The sequence below is a fragment of the Abramis brama genome, assembly GCF_963993115.1.
Source record: "Abramis brama genome assembly, chromosome: 9".
NCBI classification, from domain to species: domain Eukaryota; kingdom Metazoa; phylum Chordata; class Actinopteri; order Cypriniformes; family Leuciscidae; genus Abramis; species Abramis brama.
Window position 1 is genome coordinate 4,341,721 of NC_139971.1, and position 27,755 is coordinate 4,369,475.

Sequence of the window (27,755 nt, forward strand, 5' to 3'; positions counted from 1 at the left end):
CATTTCCCTTTTATTTAGCAAAAATCGTTGTAAAAAGAATATTTTGAAATAAATGAAGTCATATTCCCCCTGCTTTGCCTCTGTAGAGTGTTTGGTGAATCAACAGGTGTTCCTGAAGTGTTGCTCATATCAGTGTCAGAGACAGTGCAGACCGTGTGAAATGATGGAGGTGAACAGATATTTCTCTCGCTTTTGTTACAGAACAGTGAGAAAGACAGCTCTTTCCAGACAGCAGCAGTTTAGTTTGACATTATGATGCTTATTACAGATGGAGCGCTGCTTTGATGTGAGTGTCGGGTTTCTGTGTGTCTCTGTCCAAATGATTATCATTTTCCCATGTATGAGAGTAAATATAACTCGCAGAGAGTCCGAGATAACAGCCGCCGTGTTCAAAGCGAGGGATTATGTAAAGGAAATATAAAGATCTCCACTGGAAAAGCTTTGAGCTCTTTTTGTTCGATCAAAGGGAAGAAATGAGAACAACTGTTGCTGGCTTTAAAACAGAGGGATAAAACAGAATATCAAGATAAACTGACAGACAGTAAATGGGAAGTGAAGTGGACTCACGGCGGCACCTGTGAACTGATAGATGGATGGATGGATAGATACATATGAAATATTATAGATGATAGATAGATAGATAGATAGATAGATAGATAGATAGATAGATAGATAGATAGATAGATAGATAGATAGATAGATAGATAGATAGATAGATAGATAGATAGATAGATAATATTAGATAGGCTAGATAGATAGATAGATAGATAGATAGATAGATAGATAGATAGATAGATAGATAGATAGATATAAAATATTAGATAGATAGATAGATAGATAGATAGATAGATAGATAGATAGATAGATAGATAGATAGATAGATAGATAGATATGAAATATTAGATGGATGGATGGATAAAATAAGGTAATGAAATTTTTCACTTTTTGGACAAACATATTAATTAACATTTAACTTACAAAGCAAAAATAATAATTGCGTTGATATATAGGCTATATATATTACACTGATGTTGTGGTAGCCTATAACGACATCTATAATCCATCTATTTTTCCATAACACGATCTGTACACATACATAGGCCTACATTAAAATTTTATTTTTAACAGGTAGAATATTTCAACTTAAAATTAACAATGAAAAAGTTTAAAAAAAAATTTTTTTATTACTTTTGTTTTGTTTTGTTTTTTTTGTAGAGAAAATGTATAGCCTTATAGAACATGAAGATAAGCCTACTCACTTAAAAATACTCACAGAGACACAGGAGTCAATTCCTAGCCTATATTAGTGTGAAGAGAGACAGTGTGTGAAGCTGCAGTTCAAGCCTCCGGGATCGCGGACGCCGAGCAGCTCAACCTATTAACCAGCGCTTTATTCAGTCCGGCAGATTCATTACACAGAGAACACGATCCTCCGCAGATTAATGCATGGCGCTTCTGGACCGAGGAGCTTTGCGGGGATGTAGCCTACGGCTTCACACACACCGGGAGCCGCTGTTAGCAGCTAAAGCACTTTCGGAAGGGCAGATTATAAAACCTTATATCGGACATTAAAAGACTGACCACCGGCAGCTCAATACTTCTGCTAATCACATCACGACTATTAATGTTCCCGTTCAACTTCCCAGACTATACCTTTGCCAAATTTTTTGCACACAAAAAAAGGTAGTTAGGCTATGGTAAGAAAGAGAAAATTACATATTTTGAAAACTTCCCTGGTCGCAGGAAATTCCATATTTAGCCTACTATTTACAGTAATTTGGGAAGGATTTTATTTTTATTCTCGAGTGATTCAATAATTAATGTTTGAACGGAAGACGTGTCATAAATGTGCCATTTTTTGCATTAAAAAAAAAAAGTTTAGGGTAGTTAGAAAGGCAAATTACATATTTTGAAAACTTCTCTGGTTGCAGGAAATTCCATATTTATTATTTAGATTATAGTTTTAATCATTGTTGCCCACAGTAATTTGGCGAAGGGTTTTATTTTCATTCTCGAGTGATTGAATAACGTTGGCGTGTCATAAATGGGCAAATAGTTTTTTTAATTTATTTTTTATTCCCTATAAATATCAAGAAGCACTCTTGGAAAAAAATAATTAGTTAATTGTATGACAAAAACAAACTATCAACATCTGAGCGAATGAGATTGCTCTCGATAAAGAACGCGAAAACAAACTGTACAAAAAAAAAGCAAAAGCAAAATTGTCCTCATGCTGATATGGCAGGGATGTTCCTGTAGATCTAATTTATATTTAAAACTTGACACTTTATTATGTGCAATACTTAAATTTAAGTTAACTTGTTAACTTAACTTAAAACTGATGTCATTCACGTTTTTAGGGCATGTAAACAATTTTCAAATCTACCGAAAAAACTTAGCCTACATGTAACACCCTACATTTTCATTATTTTAAAAGTATACATTATAAGCCAGAATTATAAATATTATGCCTAAATATCTTCAACTGGAAGGAAGTATGGCACCACCTACTGGTACAGACTACTAAATTCACTATAAGAACCATTTGAAATTTGTAATAATCAGTTAACAAATACGAGCTGAATCATAGCAACCAATCAACATGGTGTTAATATGGACGTAAAGCAATGTAAGGGAGTGCAATAAATTAATTCACAACAGAAAAAGATCAGCGAAACAGTGACTTTTATGAAAACGAACAAATAACCAAATGTTGCACTTGACAATAAAAATGGTGTATTTACAAAAGTATTAAAACTAGTTACTGTTCCAAGTTTTTAAAGAGCGTCTTGATTAATTAAGAGTCAATATAATCCCATTCTCATCCCAAAAGAGGAACGTGGAAAGTAAAACAATCTGCTTTTTAAAAAACATTAAACATTGTTAATCAAACATAAAGAATAGAAAAACTAGTTTTCAGATGCTTTTCTGTGAAATCCTGAGAAATTACAAATTTCTATAAAAACAAAAATCCACCATAGCAAATCTGATTATTTTATGCACTTTGATGTTGTACATACAGAAGTTTCTCAAAAAGGACATTCTTAAAAATAAAAATGTATATAAACATAGGCGTCCCCCTGAGATCAAAACATGTATTTTTTAAAACAGGCCGTCACACTAAATGACCTTAGTCTTTTTTTCTTTTCTTTTTTTTTGTTCTTGTTTCTCAACAAAGAGATTCTGGTCAAAATGCCTTAACCTTGTTGTGTCAAATTTGTTGCCCCCCCCCTCCCCTTCCGTTGTACTGCTAACTTTTTTTTTTTAACAGATAATATGTAATCCACCTAAACAGATTTAAAAATCTGAGGATAACAAAAGATAATAAAAACAGTTGATAAAAAAAGGTTTTCAGGAGAACTAAAAGTGCAACTAAAGTAGATTTTTAAAAGCGCTTCCACCGGCCGTCCCGTGAGCCGTCCCGTGAGTCTCTGCGCCTCTCAGGGGTGTGATTTCGGTTTCCTCCACTGCGCTCGTCCTGGTGATGCAAGTCTCCCCGCTGGCTGTCCCGCCGATGGCGGTCGTAGTTGTTCCCGCTGTTTGCGTGGCGTTGGTCTCTGCCGTGATGGTTGTTATTGTCCTGGGGAGAGTGGCGATGACCTCGCTGGCCAGACCAGTCCGGTTGCCATGGGTTACCGTCTCCAGAGCCCCGGAGCTGCTGCATGCTCTGCTGGAAGGCCCCGTTAAACTGCTGCAACTGTTGCTGCATCTGGACCTGCCACATGTTGTTCATCTATTCAAAAAAACAACTTTAAATGCTACAGGGTATACATCTACACATGTCCATGCAGCAGTAAAATGTACATGAATGAACAGAAGTTTGAATGCGGAGGTGTTCTCACCATTGCCTGTCTCTGCAGACTGTCCGGTGAGCTGAAAGACCTCTGGATGTTCTGAGGAGGAGAGTAGGACGGAGAGCTCATCTGCTCTGGGGTTCTGCCACAACAACACGACACAAGCTCAACAACACACATTCAACAAACAATTCTTCTTAACTGACATTTTCTTATTTTAGAAGATAAAATACAAATAAAAGGATAATTTGCATCCCACCCCCCCAAAAAGTTTTTTTCTTATCATTGTTCTTAAGACAAAACTTAAGTTCTTAAATCACCCGTGAATACATTTCTTAAAGTTAAGCCGGGCTCAGACTACAGGAGTTTTAAAATCTTAACCGATTGTGAAATCTTCACAGATTCTCTTCTTCCTAATCTCAAACCTGCACACACTACAAGATTTGAAAACCGTGGCGCATCACACACTACAAGATATTCCTAAGATTATAATGCCAGATTTAGCATGTCATCTCACGGGGAAGTGAGATACAAAATACTGTGTTGTGGAAACCTGCTGTAGACATTACATGAGGAGACATTATAAAGGCCGTCGTGCTGTTGCCACATTGTAGTCTGAGCGCAGCTTTAGGATCACAGCCAACTTGTGGGATATGTCCAAAGGGTAAAATCTTTATTGAATTTATTGGGTTGATTCAAATAGTAAACATTACAAAACTATAAAACTTGCCACTTATAATTAATACTGTTAAGTACACTGTAATATTGGATGTTTGTGTCCACCCCTTTCTTGTTCACCAAATCAACACTAATTTTGTCTAGGGCCGCATCTACAGTGCATGGTCCAAGTACACTAATTACGGCATGGAAAAAGCACATGGATTCTGATACTCTCAAATCGTTTTCTGGCCTCACCCACATGTAGAAATAAGTTGTATATTAATATATATATATTATATTAAGTCGTGCATTTGCATCTGCCATGTAAGTGAATTTTCCCGTTAATGAGGGTAGTACATTGAAAAAGTGACGGTGGCGAATGACATCAACTCAGGTGGACACCAACCACGATCACATGACTCTTTTCTATGGCGCAAGGGAAGACGAAGGCTCAACCCAATGTTTTGTTGACCTTTAAAGATGGTGCTCAAAAAAAAAGGTTGTATCATTTTGTCTGCGTCCAATTGCAAATTGTGCCGTCTTTCTTTTCAGCCTAAGCTTTTCCGGGTCACCGTTGAGTGTTTAGTCGACAAATCAGAACTGGGCATTGAGAGTGTAAACGCAGCCTATAAGAGCCGCAGAACATGTCAAATTAGCCGAATAGCTGAAAGTAAATTCTCATATGACCATTAATGTCGTTAAACGAATAATCTAATGTTCTTTACATTTGAATAAATGATCAGGATGTCATTGCTACATAAAAATAAATAAAAAAAGATGATAAATTGCTACATTTAAAATTTGGCAGAATTTAATTTGTTGTAGCTATTCTACTACTGTCATTTGATTCGAACAAAAATATGAGGCATCACACCCGTTTTCAACATTGATAATAATCAGAAATGTTTCTTGAGCATCAAATCAGCATATTATAATGATTTCTGAAGGATCATGTGACACTGAAGACTGGAGTAATGATGCTGAAAATTCAGATTTCCTTTGCAGGAATAAATTTCATTTTAAAATAAGTTACAAAAGAAAACCTCACATTTTGACTTGTGTCAAAAACATGAAAAAAAAAAAATCTTCCCAATCTTTTGAATAGTATTGTATATACAATCACACAATCAAAGATTCAAAAGAAAATAAGTAAAGAACGCAGTCATGAAATCAGAGACCCGCCACTTGATGAAATCCAATCACAAATGGTCACAAGAGACCATGTACGTAAATCCGTCTCTGCTGACATCTCGTGACGGGATCACTTCAAACAGATGTTCTGACCAGGTGGAAACATAAGCACTGAATAACTACATTCATAACAAAGATTACCTTCCACCACGGTGACCTGGAGTATTCGCTGGACTGGGGTTTTGAGAGTTTGCCGGACTTTTGCCTTCCTGATTAATGTGACTGCTGCCTGTTAGGAGCACAACAGATTCAGATGATGATTAATCAGTTACTGCTTTTTCTAATTAATGTATAAAGTAAATATAACAACCCTTTCACAGCCCATTTTATTTCTGTAATGTGAAGCATCGTTTCATTTATTTATGATTTAACATGCAGCTATGGCTATATTCATGGCAAACATCAACAGTTCTCGTTTGCGGTTTTTTATGATTACGATGCCATTTCAATACATTGTTTACAATTTAGCCTAACAATTTTGTCTTAAAACAAGCCGGTTTCTCTTCCTTTGTAAAAAACAAACAAACTGGTTTCTCTTCCCCTTTCAATAAATATGAAAGAGTGAGTCTTGAGTGACCAATCCAACATATCATACAACCTGCTCATATATCCATTTTCAAAATAACAATTATCTCCTTGATTTAGTACTGGATTCACCTCATATAGTTTGTTATTAATTCCATTTGGCATTTACTGTAAATGCAGATTCAATAATGTTTTACCATCAGATATGCATTGTTTCTAAATTGCAGAACATTTCAGAGAAAGAGCAATTTATATTATTTCAAATAATTTGCACACTTGCACAATCACTCACAAAATGACCAAAAACTACCATTAAAATAAATGGCTTCAATGTTAATTTTAAATTTGTTTAAAATGGAGGCACAACCTTAATTACTACTGTTTTGGTTTTTTTAACATCATGTTCTTAAAGACAATTGTAAAAAATTGTTCTAACTCATGAAATGATTGGTGAGTGGCTATGCTGGAATGATGGATGATGATGATGATGAATACCAAATAAAGCAGTATAATATGGAAATTCCTACCGGATCTGAACTGTATGTTGAGCTGCCGTCCATACAGACGGATTCCATTGAGCAAGTTCAAGGCGTACGGCACAGACACTTCGTGTTTGAAGTTCACAAATGCAAACTGTTTTGATTTTCCATCATTGTCTTTGGGGATTTTGACTTTGATTAACGGCCCAGCCTATTGGAAAGAAATACAGGAGAGAGTTCTGATGTCACTTAAGGAAGCACTACTGGCAAAACACTTCATGCACAGGTTATTTTTGAGATTTTGGCCTATTCTGCTTCTTCAACATGTCTTCTTTAAGACCAGTGGAAAGAAAGAGATCCAAAATACATATTTAGATGTTTATTTTATTACACTATCTATTTGTGTCAGTATATTTCAATTACAATACATATCTTTAAAGGCCATTTTCGCCCAAAGATTATCTCATGCACAGAAGCAGTAATCTACACTTGCATACACCAAACGATATTTATTGTGAAGGTTTATTCATATATAATTTTCCTGATTTACATTCAACAAAATGAAACAAGGATTTTAAACCTGGCTTCATCCAATGTTGAAATGCATGCATAATGATAGCATATTTAAACATTACATTACAGAAATCCTGCAATACAAAACAATTGTCTTAATGTAACGTTACTGTGATTAATCATCTAGGTATGGCGATAACTATTCGTTGAAATGTTTACTCTATTCACCTGTGGTGTATTGCCTTAATGAACGACAGATTAATCACACTAAAGACAATGTAAATGAATGACTAGAGCGACAGTGTGTTAAAAGACAACAACGATAACATAATATCAACAGCGCAACAACACATAATATACTCTTACAGGTTAACTGATCAAATAAAACATCAAACAAAAAAAAGAGTCAAATAACAGAGACACGGTGATGGCACTTCATATAAGATGATACTTATCTGTCAAACACGCGTCTAATTAGTTTGCAAATCGAGCAACAACAAACAGTCTATCGTTAGCATTAGCAAGCTAATCAATGACGCTAACGCACTTACCTGTAAAAACAGCTCGAATATAACTTCTTCTGTTACTTGAGGGTCCAAATTCCCGACAAACAGAGTCCGGTCAGCCTCGTCGGCGATTCCCATTTTGTAAAATATTGATAATCCACCCGGTTGATTGCGTTAACTCAGTTAGCTTGAATTTATCATCAACCCATCTGTATTTTAAAACGCTTTTGCCGTGTGTGAGCAATAACTGTCGTGATGAACAGCCGCTTCACGACACACAGTTCCAGCACTTCCAACCACAGGGAGGCGCTATTGTGCACTTTTTTTTAGAGAATCTAACTCACCGTGAGCTAAAAAGTAGCAATTACCTTAAATAAAGCAAAAATCAATACAATGATTTCTTTCGGTCAAACCTCAAGAACACAGAAGGCTGCACTTGTTGACACTGCGGTTGGCTCTGTCACAGATAAAGAACAGCATGTGTTCGGCGTTTTAGTCTTCAACCTTATTTAAAAACTACTTTTAGATAAAGTAGCATATTTATAAAGAATATAAATACTACTAAGTATTGGTCTTGAATTAAACTGAAATGAGGTAGGCCTACAGACTTCAGGTTTGGCAGTTCAAAATCGGTCCTGAATAAAACGTAGGTGAGCTCCATATAACATATAACAAGCTGGAATTCCTCAAGTAAACTTAAACTGGAAAAGAAGTGACACAGTGATGGAGTGAGATGTTAATATTTTCATGCGATATTTACAAATGAGTCACTCCATGGCCCAGATATGGTTCAAAATGAAGACCGTGCAGAAAAAAAGAAAAATAACTTTTAAATGTTTAATTTTTTTGCTTGAAATAATGTGTATTATAATTTATTATGGTAATATGCAAAATGCTCTGTTTTCAAGACTCATTGACTCAACTATGGAGATGGATAGTTTTGATGCTGTTGTTGTGTTTGGTGTTAGCCTATTTCATATTTGAAGGATAGGCTCTAGGCTTACTTAAAGATCAGTTTGATCTGAGATCCATGGAAATGTTTAAGCGGGGGACAAGTAACAATTAAACTTACAATCAAAAGTGACAATCACATATTTGCACCTTTTCACACAAAATCTAAAGCAGCAATAAAATGGTATAGTTGTAGTATCAATTTTTTTTTTGGTTTTCTTTAAATGTGAAAAATTATGGATTTATAACAAGTCACTGCCATCGCTTAACCAAGTTTTGTTGAGCCAGTCTCTCTCTCTCTCTCTCTCTCTCTCTCTCTCTCTCTCTCTCTCTCTCTCTCTCTCTCTCTCTCTCACACGCACGCACGCACGCACGCACACACACACTTCAACTTTAGGTGTAGTTCCGTTATCCAACAGTAGATGGCAATGTTCGCCTTCAGAACTTCACTGACATTCAACAGAGACGACGAACTCCTAAAACATAAAAATATAGCTAACTCTGTTGAATCTCTGTTGAGCCAGTGTGTATGTTGTACAAATCTCAGTCAGTAAAAGACAGAGTGAGAGAGGAGAAAAGGAGCGATACAACAATAGAAAGATGCCCTCTGTAGTTCTCCGACTTTTCCTGAGGCGAGCTCTCAGTGTTGCTCTACAGAGACTGCTCGACGTCGCAGATGAGGGATGGTGTCTTCTGCCTTAGTCACGACCTCGTGTAATACAATTAAATGCGTGTCATTTTACTCTAACAAGTGACCGTGTTAGCTAATTGCAAGGTAGAATAAATTCCAGTATATTTAATTGATGTGTCGATTTTTTTTTAGAGTCTATGGTCACGACCTTTCTTGTTGCAACATTTCTGCGTGGTGCAAATTAGCATCATGCCTTTATTTTCAGTCATTTATAAAATCAATGTAGCCTACCTTGTTTTAGCCTTATTAAAATAGATATCCTGATGGAAAGCTGATAGTTGTAGTGGGATCAAGAGTGCAAGTGTGGAAAGAAGAACGGTGTGAAAAAAGAAAAGAAAAAAAGGGTCTTTATGCATGAAAAACTTTCAAAACACTGTTTGCAAGGTTACATGGGTCAAAAACAATGAAAACAATAACTTTCTGTGCATTTTGACAGCAAGCAAAAATTTGAACCCGTCTGATTGGGCCAATAGATAAAAATTGACCCCTGATATATTGAAGGCACAGGTAAATGTGACAATTATTACAGTAGTTTTATGTGAAGATTTCTACATCAGTTTGGAGATTAAATGTGAATGTATTACAATATACAAATATATTAAAAACTTTAATGTTAGGTGTGATTAATTAGTGATTAATCATTCTTAGAGATTTTTCTCTTTATTTACTGTGAAAAGTCTTATTTGTCAGTCACTGAAATGTTAAAGCGTGCGAGCGCAGAATAGTTCTAGTTTGTTTATATTAAGGGGGCACTTAAGCGTATTGAATTCCTGATTAAAATGTGTCCAAGGCAGCTCGAGGCAGACTGAAATGTCAACCGTTACACTTAACATGATTAAGACATGCACTCTGGCATCCATGTCTCTATCATATTAGAGCGTTTTTAGCCAGCCAGCATTATTTTAGCGTCACAGAGGAACGTGACGTGGGGGTTTATCGCTTTGAGCGAGGTTGGAACGGCCGTGAAAAAAACCCAAAGCGTGGCTGTGGAGATTCCCAGATCTAGGCCATCAGCTACGCATGCCTCTTCTCTAACCTTGGGGAAAACACCAGTATCGCCACGATTATTCGCTGGTGGCTTCAACCTCTGTCCCAGTTTCCCTCTTCCTCCGCCTCCCCAGCAATTTTCTTTTTGACTCATCGTATTCATAATTCATGTGGAATGAAGTGATGTAGCATCATTAAATGCACATGAATATTTGCGGGATGAAAACTTAACCGGCCGCTGGCACTTTCAGCCCGGCTGAATGGCTGAGAATGGCGCGCAGTGTCTTCGTGAGAGACGAACCAACTTACACCCTCTCTGCCCCCTCCGCTTGGGAGAGATTGCTTTTAAAATGCCCCTGAGGTGTCATGGGACGCACTATGATCAATCTTGCTTAATGCAACGGCGAGGGAATGCATCTGTCCTGTGCTGCATTGTAAGTGAATGCCTGTAATTATTGATGGATCTGCAGAGTGCATGGATGGGCATGCACATGGTATTAAAAGCAGAGTGATAGGCGGAATGTGGCTCATGACATAAACTATGCAGATGTGTGATAGGGGGTCTCGACTGGAGCAGATGTCGGGCCTGTCGTAGCTGTGAAATGGCTGCCAGACTGCGATGAAATGTCCTGAAGATAAGTGGGAATACATGTCCTATCAGTGCGCAGAGCGAAACACTGATGTCATGTCCTGTTTGCAGTGTGCGCGTCATATAGAGGGCCAAAGGCAAATTACTATGTCCTAGAGAATGATTGGGAGAATTCTAGTTATTAAATTTGACTGTGTTTTCCAGAGTTTTCTGCTTTTGTGAGAAATTTCAGAAGACGTTGTATCATAACCCAAGCAGACGTAAAGACTCTCCTTTAACCAAACTGATTTCCTGAGACTTTGCACTGCTTTAGGACACAGTTTTGAATTTGATAGATAGATAGATAGATAGATAGATAGATAGATAGATAGATAGATAGATAGATAGATAGATAGATAGATAGATAGATAGATAGATAGATAGATAGATAGATAGATTCCTCTTCCTGGCATTCCAATTCCAATTCAACTTCCTATGGGTCATGTGGCCAATTCATTTAAAATGCACACCTGTGAATTGAAAGCAAGCTAATTCAGAATTTTCTACAAACCTGGTAAATTAAAAATGTAAATTTCAGTTTGTTTGCCACAAAAAGCCATCACATGACTTCAGAAGACTTGGAACAGAGTGCACAAGTCATATGTACGACTTTTATGATACTTTAATGGTTTTTTGTTTAGTTTGTTTTTGTAATTTTGGAGCTTGACTTATAGGTCAGAGGTCTTCAGCCCTGCTCCTGGGGATCCATTGTTCTCCAACCCTAATCAAACACACCTGAAGGAGTCAATCGACATCTTCAGGATTGCCTGAAAACAGAGATGGTCTTATTATTGGGAGAGACGAGGGTCCAATGCTCTTCTACTAAAGAAATCACATTACAGCCTTGATGTCATTGAATTTTGTTCAGAGTTGAGCTAGAGTCAATCACTGTTTGCGGATACTATAGAAATGAACAAGAAGCGCTGTAAACTAATTATACCTGCATCTCGTGCAATTGTCAGTGACTTCCCTTGTAAAACAGCATTTTTTTCCGGTGTAAGCTCTAAGAATAGATCGATCCGAAACAAATGTTTAAGAGCAAACATGTTGAAGATTAGCCGATGATTCATTAAATGATAAGCTATTTCCTCACAAAAGCGGTTTTAATCAGTGGAGTGAAGACTCCTTTCCATTGACTTCCATACAAAAAAAAAAAAAAACGGCCTCATCTCCTTCCTGCGTTACGCTTTTTCCGGCTAAGGTTGCAGGCTTGCCTTCAAGTGGCTTTGTTAAAAATAAAAATAAAATCAGGTTGGGAATTAACTTTGCAGGACAGTGGGTTTGAGGACCTCTAGAGGTCTGCTATTTCGGGAAACTCACCCCTGATCCCTGTACAGTAGCTCCAGTTTATCCTTTGATTTGAGGTACTGTTTTAACAGCAATACCAACCATTTTTTTGGTTCCACAAAGACCTTTTCAGTGAGCAGTTCTTAAAAAATAACCTTTTTTTTTTATAGTGTGAAGAACAATTTAAAAATCTAAATAACCTAAATAAATAACCACTACAAAGAACCTTTTGTGGAATTGAGAGTTTCCTGGATGTTAGAGGTTGTTCATGGAACCATTGATGGAAATAAAGAAGAGTGTATCACACAAAGTCATTGTTTTGTGTGAAACTTCCCACACACATTCCCCCTGTTGGATTAAACACTTGTTTTCACTGCAGCATTATTACATTTCCATTCTGAATGGAGGCACAATTACTGTCATACCAGCCACTCTGCTAACAGTTGCATCACTCACACTGTGCTAGCTGGCAACAAAATACACACACACAAATAGACTGAAGAATGGTTTCCACTGGTATAATCAAACTGTCTGTCTCAGAAGGTGTTTAATTATTTCAGTAAGGCTGAATCATTTTGGTGTTGCTAGGAGAGACTTAAGGACACTCGTATCATGAATCAAAGAGTTACAAACTCACTGCATTAGCCCTAATTCACCCACAGGAGAGACTCTCTCTCTGCAATCGTCCTCAATCTCCTGCTGAGACGATAGCTTTAGCCAGAGGAGCTAGAATCAAGATGCTTTGTGAAATAAGAGTCGGGTTGTATTAGCCATGCGCCTATAGCGCTAATTAACAGAGTGACATTAAGATCAGTGCTATCTCGTCTCCAATCTCCAGCGTCTGCTGCATTTTACGCTTCAGATGCTTCAAAGGAGATTATGACTCCTGTCAAACCTCCCATTTATATGTGAACGCTCTCCTGCAGCACCAGAGAGTGACTGAGGTCGAGTGGATTCAGTGAAGGAATCAGATTATAGCTACACTTCATGTTTCTTCCAAGAAGTTGAGGAAACAAAGCGTTGATCCTTAGTTAGCATAATCTGAGTAACCATGACTGTGCAGTTGAGGGTGAAATTAGACACAATTCACCCAAAAGAGCAATTTGACACCACAGTGAGTTTAATTTGTAGGAATTGCCATGATTCTGACCCAAGTCGTCACTACGGATTAAATTCAGTTGTTTGTCTAGAGTGGGACTGGAGCTGATCTGCATACATTTAGACTGAAGTCATCCTGGATGTTACGACCCGAAAACTCCCAACAACTGTCTATCAGTTGGCTTCTCTCTCTGCTCAAATGTCCCTGCACTCCTTGTCACCACACTGGAAATTAGGGTGCGATCTGTGAGGAACGGGATAGGAGAGAGAGAGAGAGAGAGAGAGAGAGAAAGAGAGAGAGAGAGCGCACACACACACACACACACACAAGCAACAAAACAGCCCTGGGAATAACAATTGGGAATCAATAAGTGCCTGAGACAAAAATATCTAATGTCATTAATGTCGTAATCTTCAGGGCCTTACAGGTCAGGAAGGACATGAATTCTGTATATATATATATATATTTATTTATTTATTTATTTATTTATTTATTTATTTATTTATTTATTTATTTATTTGAAGATTCCCAACACAGTGTAATTTCCATATATTATGTTTAATAGCATTCTGTGTTAGAAATCACCTCCCTTATGCTGTAAAGGTTAATTTAATAGCTAACATTTTATGTACCCTAAATACACACAATTAATATTCTTTTGTTGCATAATTTGCCAAACTTGCAGCTTGACTAAAATAATGCACCATACAAATATATTCTGTCATTAATCTAATATATAAGTGTCATTAATCTTGTAATCTTGTCATGAATATGTCACATGTATCATGTCATCTCAATTACACTATCATCAAAAGTTTGGGGTTCATAAGATTTTTATTTTTATTTTTTATTTTTATGTTTTTGAAAGAAAAGTCTCTTCTGCACACCAAGGCTGCATTTATTTGATCAAAATTCAATAAAAACAGTAATATTGTGAAATAGTATTACAATTTTAAAATAACTGTTTTCTAATTAAATACATTTTGAAAAGTAATTTATTTAATCTATTTTCAGCATCATTACTCCAGTCACCAGTGTCACATGATCCTTCAGAAATCATTCTAATAGGCTGATTTGTTGCGCAAGAAACATGTGTTTGTTTTTGCAGCTTCATATTATTGTGGAAACTGTGATATTTTTTTTATTTTTTATTTAGGAAACTTTGATGAATAGAAAGTTCAAAAGAACAGCATTCATTTTAACTTTATAAATGGCTTCACTGTAATGTTCGATCAATTTAATACATCCTTGTTGAGTAAAAATATGATTTAAAAATAAAATCTTACGGACCCCAAACTTTTATTTAGCCCCTAATAGGCATCAATGAAGAGCGTACACTATGTATGCTCTTCAATGATGCCTATTAGGGGCAAAATTGGTGAAAATGACGGGAACTTTGTGACAGTCTTTGAAATGTTTATATAAATTATTTCCATGCATTATCATAGTTTTGAAAATAATTCATATTTTTATGATGGAGTTTTATAATTTAAGGTTAAATGTCTGGGTCTTTTGAAGGAAAAATTAAAGGTTTTTGAAAAGTACTAAAAGTAAATGATAAAAAAAGTTTTACAGAATTCACACAGGGTCCCCGCGGATCCTTAAAAAGTCTTAAAACGTCTTAAATAAAATATACGTTTTTTAAGGTCTTAAAATGTATTAAATTTCACTAATTTTTGAAGAGTGGCATTAAATTTCATCTGGGCGGCATTAAATTTCATCTGGCGGAGTTTCTCCTTTTGTCGGGAGAAACTACCGGTATTTTCCATTTCACCAGCGCACGTCTCTGTCTAAAGACACTAAAAAGTAGCGTGTGCCTTTTGCACAGGCATCTCACACCATTTAGGGGACAGTGTTTTCCGTAGGCCTGTCATAGAAACAGACGAAGAAGTGTCTCAGAGTGGCAGACGCGAGCTAAGATAGGGAAGTGCAAATTTAATGATAACTGGCTCGATGATGAGAAATATAGCGGCTGGTTACAAAAAAACGACGGTATACGAAGTGCGGTGGGCTGCAAAGCCCTTGACCGCATATGAAAGGGGAGAAGCACAAGCGCGACAGTCAGGCACCAACTGTCCCCATTCAGATGTTTGCAGCATCGGTATCTAACTTACTTCAAAGTCTAACCATGGGTGTAAATTACGCGGGGGATTACGCCACACTCACACACTTTTTATAAAATGTAAATTCGTCCCCCGCACTTTTTCATAGGGCAAGTGCATCCACGACGAGCTGAGGTTTTCGCGGGTGTCCGCGAGCCTACATCGAGATTTTTAATCCAAAGAGTCAAGGATAGTCTATCTACATATGTGACTTTAACGTTTCCATGGTAATCAGTCACTTGTGCATCGCGACACGCCCAAATGCACGCAACCGCGCGGCCGCGCCGAATAATGTTCATAGAGGTCACAATGAGTTCAAAACAGCAAAAAAACTCTTCACTCCTTATTCACGAAAAAGTCAAGAACTGCAAGTAAGTTGTCATCTATAATTCATGTGGTATTCGAATTGTGTTGCACAATGCGGATAACTCAGCCTATTTCTCTTGTTGAATAATTAACAAGTTTTGTTGTAAATTTAAAATATTCACCAACTGTTACCCGCACAAACGTGCGCTATTTTCAGTCTTTTTTTATTCGTAATATCTTTTATTTTCACAGATATATTATCGAAGCCCTTCAAATTAATAATAATTTTGTATAATTAAATAATAGTAATTTTGCCAAAATAACAACTTTACAAAATAACAACCATATTATCATGCTTAACACTGATCATTTGAATAATTGTAATGCGATGATCAGATGCAGTTATCTAAATCAGAGAATAAACGTTAGGTTTGGGCGGTTGGCCGGTGGATTATTTATTTTTAACAGCGGATTCGAGTGACTCAAAGTGCACCAGATTAATGAATTTATCTTTAAAATGCACAATTTTTTCTTTTTATTAGCTTAGTTAGCTTTATTAAATAGTAAAATACATGATCAGGATTTCACCATAAGTATATAAAGTATAAGTACACTTTTTTTATATAAAGTATATGGTATACTGAACATCTGCATTTCTTTCTTTCTGTTGTATTGCTTTAAAAAATAAATAGCATTTTAAGCCAATTAAGGAAAAACCTGTCAACAAGTCTGAAAAAAAAAAATTGGTAGTTATTCTGTCAATCACTTTTGAAATGATGGCTAGGCTACGCCCCTGAGGCTAACATTACAGCCGCGTTGGTGTCTTTGGGGCCCAGTACAAGTAATGCCTTCGGTACATTCTCCCCAACCAATACACTGAAGGCCGAAATGCTGTGGGTTTTGCACACGGTTAGCCGACATCACTCCTATACATCCAACGAAGACATGAGCACTTCAGGGCAATGTTCCCTGACTAGGAATGTGCAAAAACATTTAGTTGTGGCAGGGACAAAACCTCTTCTCTTACTCGATTTGGACTTGTTCTGTACATAAAAAGGGGACTTCTGTCAAGTGTGAATCAAGGCAGCTTCGTTGTCATGTTTGACGAAAGCATGAATTGGACCACCAAAGGCTATTAAGACTATTTGCACTGTTGCTCAAATACAAATGTGCTTTGTTAACCTGAACACCCTATCAGTGTCATTTTTATATATATATTTTGCCATGGTAATGGTCTTAATTTTTATTCTTGAAGGTCTTAAAAAGGTCTTAAAAGTCATTAAATTTGTTGATCAAAAATGTGCAGATACCCTGTCACATAATCTCTCTATATATGCTAGCCTAGCTAACGTCAGACCTCTTTCTCATTGAGACGTGGTCTGGGAACCACATGTTCATTTTCTCGTATTTGAGGCGTGGTTTACGAATGCCCAGAGCCGTTTATTGGGCTCTACGAATGTCTATCAAATGCGCCTGTACGTAGCTCATAGCCAATCGTTTCAATTTTACCAGATGACGTATGTAGAGCAACAGAAATTCGACGAGGATGAAGACGAAATAAACCTGCGTTCTAAACTACTTAGAACACTATCTAAAGCTGCATCGAAAGGTAACTTCGCATCTGATGCCATGTTGGATCCATATATATAAACAAACTGCTTCGGTGTGTCGCATAGACATCATCATTGTCTTGCTGCTCCCTCCCCGTTCTGTGATTGGTTCCCTTTTTGAGGGGAAAATCTGGTCCATGGTATTATTTAAGGACACGTGGCTGGAACAGTATCTTTAATGGGTCTTCAGCTCCTTCTCTAACCACAGGGTTGCGGTGATTTTGCCGAGTAATTTTGTGTTTTTGTCATCTTTTGAAAAACATCCTTGTTGATCCAGGAACAACATTCCACTCAACCAATCATATTTGAGGGAAAAGTTTACAGTTAATGTCAAGTTTAGGTTTACAACAAGGGTTAGGGCCTTCTACACCATTCTTATTCACCTATCATTTCTCTCTGATTTTAGGGGTAAGTTATGGGCAAAGGGTATGTTTTGGGACAGGAATGTTGTTCCAGGATCAACAAGGATGTTGATCCAGGAACATATACTTGTGAAATCACGTTCACCTAAACTGGTGAACCTAATCCAGGAACATCTCATATACTTGGCAAAATTACATTATAAAATTCCTGTTAGAATTTTTGAGCGGTGCACAAACACAGGTGTTGGTATAGGATTTTCTTATTCATATAAATCAGATTTCAGAGCTTTAATTGGTACAGAAGAGCATATAGGCCTCAAGAGCTGAAATGGGCAGAAGACTGAGACCTGCATTTAGCCAAGTAATTATAGCAGAAATCTATTTGTATAGTAAAGCATTTTACAGAGTGTAAAAGAAGGTCAAAGAATCCTCAATCTTGTTGGCAACGCTTGGCGTGTAAATTAATTGCGGGCGGAGGCTTTATGGAATAATTGAATCAAGTAGCAGACTTATATCGGCATAAAATTGCAAAGCTAACCTTCAAATAAGAAGTGAACTCTCTGGAGGCTGTCCTGTTTTTCTCTCTCATCCAGACATTTCACCTTTTCCTCTCTTCCTCAGAGATAAACCAGGAGGCACAGCCACGCAACGCCGAGGTCACAGTCATGTGTGAGAACACATCTTTACAGTCTGAAATGAGTTGGTCTCTGCTAATTAAGTCTGCATCCATCTGCTTTGAGATGTGATAAATTCAGAAATTGCTTCATCAGCACCCGGAAAGAGTACATGGAGTGTGTAATGATATTTTAGCTAATAGATTTTTAATTAATTGTACACATTGCCATGCTAATTTTAGCAGAAGAGGCATGTTAATCATTTGTAATGAGGCAATCAGTGCAAGTGATGCTTGTGGTTAGATCATCACATTACTTATTTACTCAGTCTCCTCTAGCATATGATCTATTGGATGTCAGTGCTGGTGATGTTTCTGCTTTCTTGATATGATTAATCATTTTTCTCTTTGGTTATGAAACGACTGTAGCAATGTCCAGCTTGTGAAGCAAACATTTTTCTGAGTCAGATCTTTTCAGTGAGTCAGTTGAATCGTTTAACAAAATTCACGCAGTTCTCGAGTCGGCAACTCACTGATTCACTGACTTAAAGGTAGGGTATGGGATTTGCAAAACGGCCGGCAGATTTTGAAAATACACAACTCAAATGGTCCTACCTTCTTTCCTCCAACGCTGGCCCTGACTCCACCCATTCGAAGAACATGGACGCGCAATCATGCACGAGCGAAAACTCAGATGCGCGAGAGCGAGCCAGGCTAGCGTAGGTTGGAGTTTTTGCCTGACACATGCGCACGAAGGGGTCACGCGCGCGAGGAGGATGAGGGGAGGGGGTATGGTACGACCGTTTGATTGACGAACTTATGGCGCTTTTCCATTACCAGTACCAGCTCAGCTCGGCTCGCTTTTCGCTCCGTTTTCCATTGCAGATAGTACCTCCACAATAGTACCTGGTCGTCATAGCGACGCCGCAGGAAACTGCCGTGACTTAATCTTCTATGCGAGACGCGCGAGACACACCCGCTACCCACACACACAGGACAATGGAGGAAATCGAGTGTATGCTGTTTTTGGATGTTTTTGTTTTTGTTTTTGCTGTTTTTTTATTCAGGATACTCCGTCTGGCGCGTGCAATGATGACGCAGTGAATAGTGATGATTCTCTCTGACCAATCAGCAGTCTGCTGTGTTTTCACGTCACATTTTAGTATCGCCTCAGCTCGCTTAGAACCTCGCCGGAGGTGGTATGAAAAAAAGTACCTGGAAACAGGTACAGGTACAACTTTTACACAGTGGAAAACCAAACAGAGCCGAGGCGAGCTGGTACTGTGTAGTGGAAAAGCGCCATTACTGTCCAATGATTCTAGGTGGTCTTGGAAATGATTGGCTGGAGTTTTTCGAGTCCTGCCCGTTCCACAGATGATTAAATTGCTTAATTTTCATTTCAGTGCTTCTAACTCATTGGCTGTAAGTGGGTTAGGAATAGGATTTCAAGTGATTTTGAAAAAATGGACAAAAAAGAGAATCACATACCCCACCTAATGTCAATGACAACATGATGACAGAATCATGCACTGACATAAAATAATTGCTGATTATTTTATTATTTTTTTCTACACATGTTTTTTAAACAAACACTGTTCCGGCTTATTTTGGAAAATAAGACTTCTAATCACTAAAACCACTGTTAAATTATTTTAATTACAATTGGCCTTGAAATGAGAAGCTGAAAAGTGTCCAAAACCCCTATAAAACTGGCAAACAGACCAGCCTGTCCAGCCTTTTTGCACACTTTTTTATCATAGAATAACCGTGGTTACAAGTTAAGGGTTATTGTTGTGATATTTTTCTTCTTTATCAATGTGTATAAAAAGCCACAAGGTGGATATTTAGAGATAAATGGAATATTCGATGTGAAGCAGATTATTCCACTGTCGTGCACCCAATAAATCTCGAGATGGCAAGTCAGTGCTTTGCATTGAAGCTGTTAACTCTAATTTAGCAGGAGACCATGATGTGCGCCTGCCCACCCGACTCTGGCTCCCAGCTAAAATATATAAAACTCACCCAAAAATAGCCCGTGTCAACGCCCACTCACACAGGTTCATGGCCTGCCCACAGCCATCATATTTCATCAATCTTTCAACCACGTATTGACGGGACGTCCACACGCATTTGTCTGATGGGTGTTGTGGCCCTGTGAAATATTAATTTCTGTATTATGGGAGGCGCTGTCCCTAAATGGGAGAGGTAGGATGTTGCCCGGGGCAGTGAAAACACTCGTTCTGTTCATTAACCCAGCAGAGATTATGTCCATAACTAACACAATTGAACATGTATTGAACTCTTATGCTTATGGACTGTTTAGAGTGTAAATATGCCTGTTAGTCCTGTCACTTCATAAGACCCCTTTATACATGCTTTAATGACAAGGTTTCTTGTTTGTGTGCTTTTGCTTTACTTATGTCCAATACACTGGTTCTCAATCTTTTTGACTCATTGTAGACTAATACTGTATATGCCTCTGGTAAATCTGCTGTAATGACAAAGCTGCTTGCTTTATTTACTGAAACTAGGAGTTAAAAGAGTGTTGACTTTGAAAAAATGTTCACTCTGAAATTAAATTTCACAAATAATTACAGAAATGGGAAGTGACACAATGAATTAAACATGTAAACACATATTTTTTCCCCCATCACCATGACCCTAGGGGCTCTGCAGAATGTGTCATTTTGTGTACAACTTCATAAAATATATATTTAAAATGTAAGTATTCTTCAGAAATCCCACTTTTTTTTTTTTGACCAATGAATATGTGTTTTGCTCATTCGCAGAGGATCGTTTGTGATTTACCAAGTATAGGGATTTTTTTAAATATATTTTACTCGCAATTTATACCCTAAGGTATATTAGAGCTTGGCATAACTAAACAATCATATTATTTGCAAAAAAAAAATTGCATTTAAGGTTTTACTAGGTTGCATAATTTATCCTGCTTTAGAAATTACACTTTTATAATTAGAAAATGACTGCACATTTCCAGGTTTACAAAGACCAATCTTGTTTTTGTTTTTTTTTTGTTTTTTTTGAGCCCTTTAAATGAATATAAAAAAATGTGGCAATAGAGAGCAAGCCACGGCCTGTTCCCGTATTCACGGCCAAAGTTCTTGATGACAAACAGGAGGGAGTCACGACTGTGTGTTTACTGAATTAGCATATCCAGACTCACTTATATTCAAAGTGATAGTGAGATGACTGCGCTTGGTGAATGCAACAAGGTTATGCAGCGTTTCTTATTATGTGTTTCTTATTGAAAAACTGTTGGGAGGTAAATTATGCACATCAGTTTGAGCATGGCACGTACTGAGGAAAAAGAGACCGTTGAGTGTAATTAGACCTCAGTGTGTGGACGATTGGGAAATCAGAGGAAGAATTCATAAATCACTTGTTGGATATTATACTGTGGTCTGAAGAATTCACACAGAATTCCTGCATTTTATGACTAGTGTAATATGCTCAAGGCCCCATATCTGTCAAATGAGATACACTGACATGCATAATGAAGTATGGGGATGGGTTCTGGGTTACTGCTTTAGCAATGTCTTGCTGGATGCCTTCAGAAAGTCATGAGCTGTAGAGTGAAAATGGTAAATCAAAGACAAACTCTAGGACTCTAGTTGCCTAGATGTTGTCTACTGCCAGTGTAATCACTAAATCCTTACTGAAATAGAGCCTCAGAAGTCACCAATATAGGAAACTGCATATCAGCTGCAGTCCACTATAGCATCATTTAAACAAAGTTCTTAAGTACGCTTTGTGTCTATGTAATGTAACGTAATATTTTAAGATACTTAATTGTGTTTTTTTTGTCTGTTTTTTTTTTTTACAATTAAATTAAAATATGTTTACATTTTGTACGTTTACATTTAAAAATGCATTTAAAATACATTTAAATACATTTAAAAATACATTACATTTTTACGTTTTTTACATTTTTACATGTACATTTTTTTACATGTTTACATTTTACATTTCATTTGATTTAAATGCAGTTGAACTGAAGTCCTAAAAGTGGATCAGCATTAAGCACATCTTTATATGTAATTTTATAATTATTTCGAATCTACTGACAAGCATTTATGCTAAACTAAAATATACTTTAATGTAATTTCTGTTGAAACTTGTGTTATGTATATATTTGTAATTAATTACACATTTGTAATGAAGTATTAACTTTAAATAAGTTTAAATTATAATCAGTTTATACTACAGTTTAAATGATAATCAAGTATTTTACATGTGCTTTTGTTAACACATCAAAATACAAAAGATTATTAAGATTATGTATGTATATTTATAATCATTTCTCTCACATTGTCTACTTTCTTAGATGGATTTTTTTTTTCTCAATGACCTTGTCACAATGCACCATGGGACTGGTCTTTTTTAATTTAATTTTAACATTTAATATAATGTTTTTATAGTAATGACTGCACACCAGTACATGTTTGCTATAGGATGTATTTAAAATACCTTCGTCTGTTACAGAGAGAGAGAAATCGCTCTGTTTATATGTTCTAATAAATGGTTACCTCTCGCATTAAAGTTCATTAGTGCGGTGTCTGACATGCGTTTGTAATAAACACCTATACAGGTCACTCTTAATTTCTTTGTGTAGATCGTGAGAGTGTGATTGTTTGTGTGTGCGTCTGCTTATTCATCCTGAAGGGCTCTGCATTCATTTATATTCATAATTTCCACCATCTTAATTAGGTCTGATTTAGTATTTAGCCCAGAGGTGCTGTTGTTTGTGTTACTCCATTTTACTGCTAGTTAAATGTTAATGGAGTTTTTATTTATTTATTATAAATCCTCTACATTTCATTTAAACCTAATTAATAATATGCACACTCTCTATGCAGAAATGATTTTTTCAGGTGTTAATACTCCAGGATTTCTGCTGTTTGTTGACTTTATCTCTGGGTGTTATGAAATCATATGCCTTTCCCTCTAAACAGCCATCTGGAGACTTACGCGCCGTTATGACGCTGACACAATGATCTCAAATCAACAGCGCAATCGGCACATCCTTTAAACGATGTAACTGTCGGTTTTGGAAAGAGTCCCATTCCTCACACTTCCTTCACGAGCCTCCCAGCATCTTCCATCGCCTCCCAGGCTGAAACTACTGTTATTTACAAGCACTTTCTGTTGCTCCAACCCCCATGGTCCACTAATGAGCAGAGAGTGTAATTAGCCCCGAGTCTCTCTCTTTGGGTCCCATTATGCTAATAGTGCCTGAATGCAACTGCAGATTATGCCATGCTATTAGACAGGAGGCATGGTACCAGCTTTTGTCCTCGTCTATAAACACTACAAAATACTCGGCTCATTTGCTGCTCCTGGAATGTACTGTTCTTTTTGATATGTATCCTCAGCTACTAACTTGGACCTTAGGTCAAAGTCCCATTAAAGGACAACTCCAGTGAAAAATGAACCTTGGGGTAATTAACACATGGTTACTGAGTCGATCGTTCCTTGGGATGCGTTTTCATGAAAATCGAATGTAAAGAGTTTTATCTTTAAAAACAGATTAGCTCATAACACTAGTATATGGGGCACAGAGTAAGTAAAAGTAAATCGCTAGTTAAAGGTCCCGTTCTTCGCGATGCCATGTTTCAAACTTTAGTTAGTGTGTAATGTTGCTGTTAGAGTATAAATAATATCTGTAAAATTATAAAGCTCAAAGTTCAATGCCAAGCGAGATATTTTATTTAACAGAAGTCGCCTACATCGAACGGCCCGTTTGGACTACATCCCTCTACTTCCTTCTTTAATGACGTCACTAGAACAGTTTTTTGACTAACCTCTGCCCACAGGAATGCTCCCTCAACTCTACCGAAATTCGTTTATGTACTTGCGCACTTCTGATAACTTACTGTGTTTACTCAGCTCTTACGGTGATTTTCTGAAGTAAAACTGACGCTTCATCTTTTGTGTGATGTACAATAAACTTTATTAAACTCATCAGTATATGTTTGATCATCATTCGGACCTGATCCGAAACAGCAGACTTGTAGGCTATTAATAAATAATGGATACATACAAGCAGATGACAAATACGTTATAATAACCGTAATTAAACTACTAAACTATACCTGTTTCATCTCTATACAGCACTCTGACTCTGTAGGCATTATTGTCCAACTCGAAATGAACACCGTTACTGAGAGTTTCTGATATTATCATCATTCCATGAGATGAAATTGTCCTGAGAGACTGAGCGCGAGCTCGTGAGGCTCCGCCCCCTGGGTCGTCCAGCAGCAGCTTATTTGCATTTAAAGGGCACACACTAAAACAGCGCGTTTTTCTGAGCCCCCAAAAATGACAATTTAAACATGCTGTAAAAAATGATCTGTTGGGTATTTTGAGCTGAAACTTCAAATACACACTCTGGGGACATCAGAGACTTATTTTACATCTTGTGAAAAGGGGCATAATACGGGACCTTTAATACCACTAACAAGGCTCAAAATAGCCTCACACTAACACGGTAGCATAATGAAGGTCCCTACATGCAAACCGAAGCATTGAGAACTTTGTTAGTGTACAGACAGTTTAATAAGAAGATAGTTTATAAAGACAGTACATTACGCGTTTACAGACAGGATCCATCTTGGAAAACAGTCTCAACTAATCGAGTCACGAACGCCGTGCTACGTTAGATTTCACAAATGTAATTCCTATCAACAAGCTCACTTAGCACGGCGTTCGTGACTCGATTAGTTGAGACTGTTTTCCAAGATGGATCCTGTCTGTAAACGCGTAATGTACTGTCTTTATAAAGTATCTTCTTATTAAACTGTCTGTACACTTACAAAGTTCTCAGTGCTTCGGTTTGAGGCTATTTGGAGCCTTGTTAGTGGTATTAACTAGCGATTTACTTTTACTTACTCTGTGCCCCATATACTAGTGTTATGAGCTAATCTGTTTTTAGAGATAAAACTCTTTACATTCGATTTTCATGAAAACGCATCCCAGGGAAAGATCGACTCGGTAACCATGTGTTAATTACCCCTAGGTTCATTTTTCACCGGAGTTGTCCTTTAAGGCAAGTCATTTCACTCGGCCGCCATCTTTGAAACGCATATTGAGCTGCAATTTCATTCATGCAAGTACAGCTCCTATCTCTTTGACAACATTCACACTGGGATTGACAACCGCATGTATTTACAGATGTGAGTCTTGAAATGTCACGTTCAGAACACCAACTCACAGTTGCTCCTCTAATACAGTCAGTATGAACGTGCAACGAGAGTAAAGCTTGTATAACATTATTAACATTGCTATGTTTGAAAATTAGAACATTGCAGTCTAGAAGAATTTTACTCTTATGAATGTTTCGTGAATCCGTCCCCAGTTGGTAACTGGCAGATTTGACTATTTTGGTGTCTGTGCCATTTAAAGCTGAGACTTTGGTTCTTGTTTCCTCCTTAATCGTGTGCTTTCTTGTAAGCGGCATTGATAAGAAATCATCTGCCAAAAACACAAATGTAAATTTCACTTTTCTTTCTTTCTTTCTTTCTTTTTTGTTAGCTTTTGAGGAAGCTTGCTTTGGCCATGTGGGATAGTCTCAGAGGGAAATGTCATTTGGTAACATTAAGAACAGAATTTGCTGTAAGACCCTTATTAGGTGGATATTGTGGTGATTCCCACACACAACAAACAAGACTCAGACACTCATTAAGTCAACATTAAAATGGCCTCTTTTAACATTCTTAATACACATTTCTGGTCTAATTGTGAATGCTTGGTGCATGTTTTTCCAAGTGTTAGTCTTTAGAATCTTTATTTAAAACATAACAACGGCTAAAGTCAAGTTATGTTATATTATATGTGACCCTGGACCACAAAACCAGTCACAAGTTGCACTGGTATATTTGTGGCAATAGCCAACAATACATTGTATAGGTCAAAATTATCGATTTTTCTTTTATGCCAAAAATCATACGGATATTAAGTAAAGATCATGTTCCATGAAGATAGTTTGTAAATTTTCTACCGTAAATATATAAAACATTTATTTTTGTGAGTGGATGCAGCACAATCGCAAACATAAATGGACAACTTTAAAGGCCATTTTCTCAATGTTTCGATTTTTTTGCACCCTCAGATTCCAGATTTTCATCACATTACATCAATGGAAAGCTTATTTATTCAGCTTTCAGATGATGTATAAATCTCAATTTCAAAAAATTGACCCATGTGACTGGTTTTGTGGTCCAGGGTCACATATTAGACTTTTCTTTTCTGCTGCCATCATTTATAATATATTAACCAATAGCTAAATAACAATTCAAGCATTCTTTAAATGGCATAACTCATCAAACCGACTAGCAGCGATGAAAGCCGACTGTGTTGTTGCCTCGCGTCTGGGCCAAAAAAGTTGTTTGAACACACTGCAAAGACTTACCATTTTGAGTTTGAATCATGTGGATCACTTTTATGTCGTTATAAAACAGTTTGTGTATCGGAATGGTCAGGTAAGAGGCTTTCATCGCTTTCGGTTTTCTTCTCATGCACTGATTCGCTAAGCTGAACAGCCAATCAGAGTTCTCTCTCTCACTGAAGACGGCGGCAGTGTGGAAGTTTCACGACTCTTAAAATTTTATAGTTATTGTCCTTGGAGTGAACGGAGCCATAAGACTACATTGCTGCCCAGTGTACGAGCAGAAATCTTCCGACTGTTGCATTGTACAATAAAGTGCATTTTGAGTTTTACAAGATTCTATGCAAACTACTGTTTAAATTAAATATAAAGACGCTCAGCGGCCTTGGAAACAGCACACTTGTCAGAGAGGCAGAGAGAGAGAGAGAGCTTGTCGCTGTGTGCGACTGATGCTACGGCGCTTTGGTGCAGGGTCTGTTAAAAGCTCTTTGTGAATGTATTTTTAAAGGCTTCCTTACATGTCACACACCTCCCTACTCTTAGTCCAAGGTAAAGTGCCAGTCAGAATTGTATTAAACAGTCTGACACCACAGAAACTTTTGTTACAACAGTGTGAGATCTCCTGAGGTTACACATCCTTAAAGGTGGACTATAAATTGCTCTAGGAGAAAAAATATCTCCCTTACAGAAAAATATCTTCCGTTGTCAGCCCCTAGTTGTCAGTTGCATTGAATTATTGCAGTAATGCATCTATGAGACAGGAATTAACATATTAGTCAAATGAGGCTGCATGAGTGAGTTGAGACAGCCATTGTTCGCACAGAAGCAATGCACATTTAGCATGCTCCTTCTACACTAATCCACTTCTTCTCAAGAGCTGAAGTGTGAGCGCAGGGCTTCCCCTGTCATCTCTCCCCAAGACTAGCGATAAATCACCCTCATCCAATCATGATAAAGTTGGCTGCGCAGATTAGTTCCCTCTGTAATGGCGTAGTAAAGTGAATAAGAGAGGGAATCCCACACCATCGACTGCTCCACTTCCTGTAA

At 37.3% G+C, this 27,755-nt stretch overlaps 1 protein-coding gene across 1 annotated transcript; it reads right to left on the reverse strand.

Moving 5' to 3' along the window:
* Positions 1-2,668: 2,668 nt before the first annotated feature.
* Positions 2,669-7,917, reverse strand: rbm7 (RNA binding motif protein 7). The gene is made up of 5 exons (XM_084123828.1): positions 7,714-7,917; positions 6,698-6,860; positions 5,787-5,874; positions 3,843-3,936; positions 2,669-3,733 (listed from the first exon to the last, which is right to left on the reverse strand). Exons 1-5 carry the CDS (start codon positions 7,804-7,806, stop codon positions 3,386-3,388), a joined length of 786 nt encoding a protein of 261 aa, XP_083979954.1. The 5' UTR covers positions 7,807-7,917; the 3' UTR covers positions 2,669-3,385.
* Positions 7,918-27,755: the final 19,838 nt, after the last annotated feature.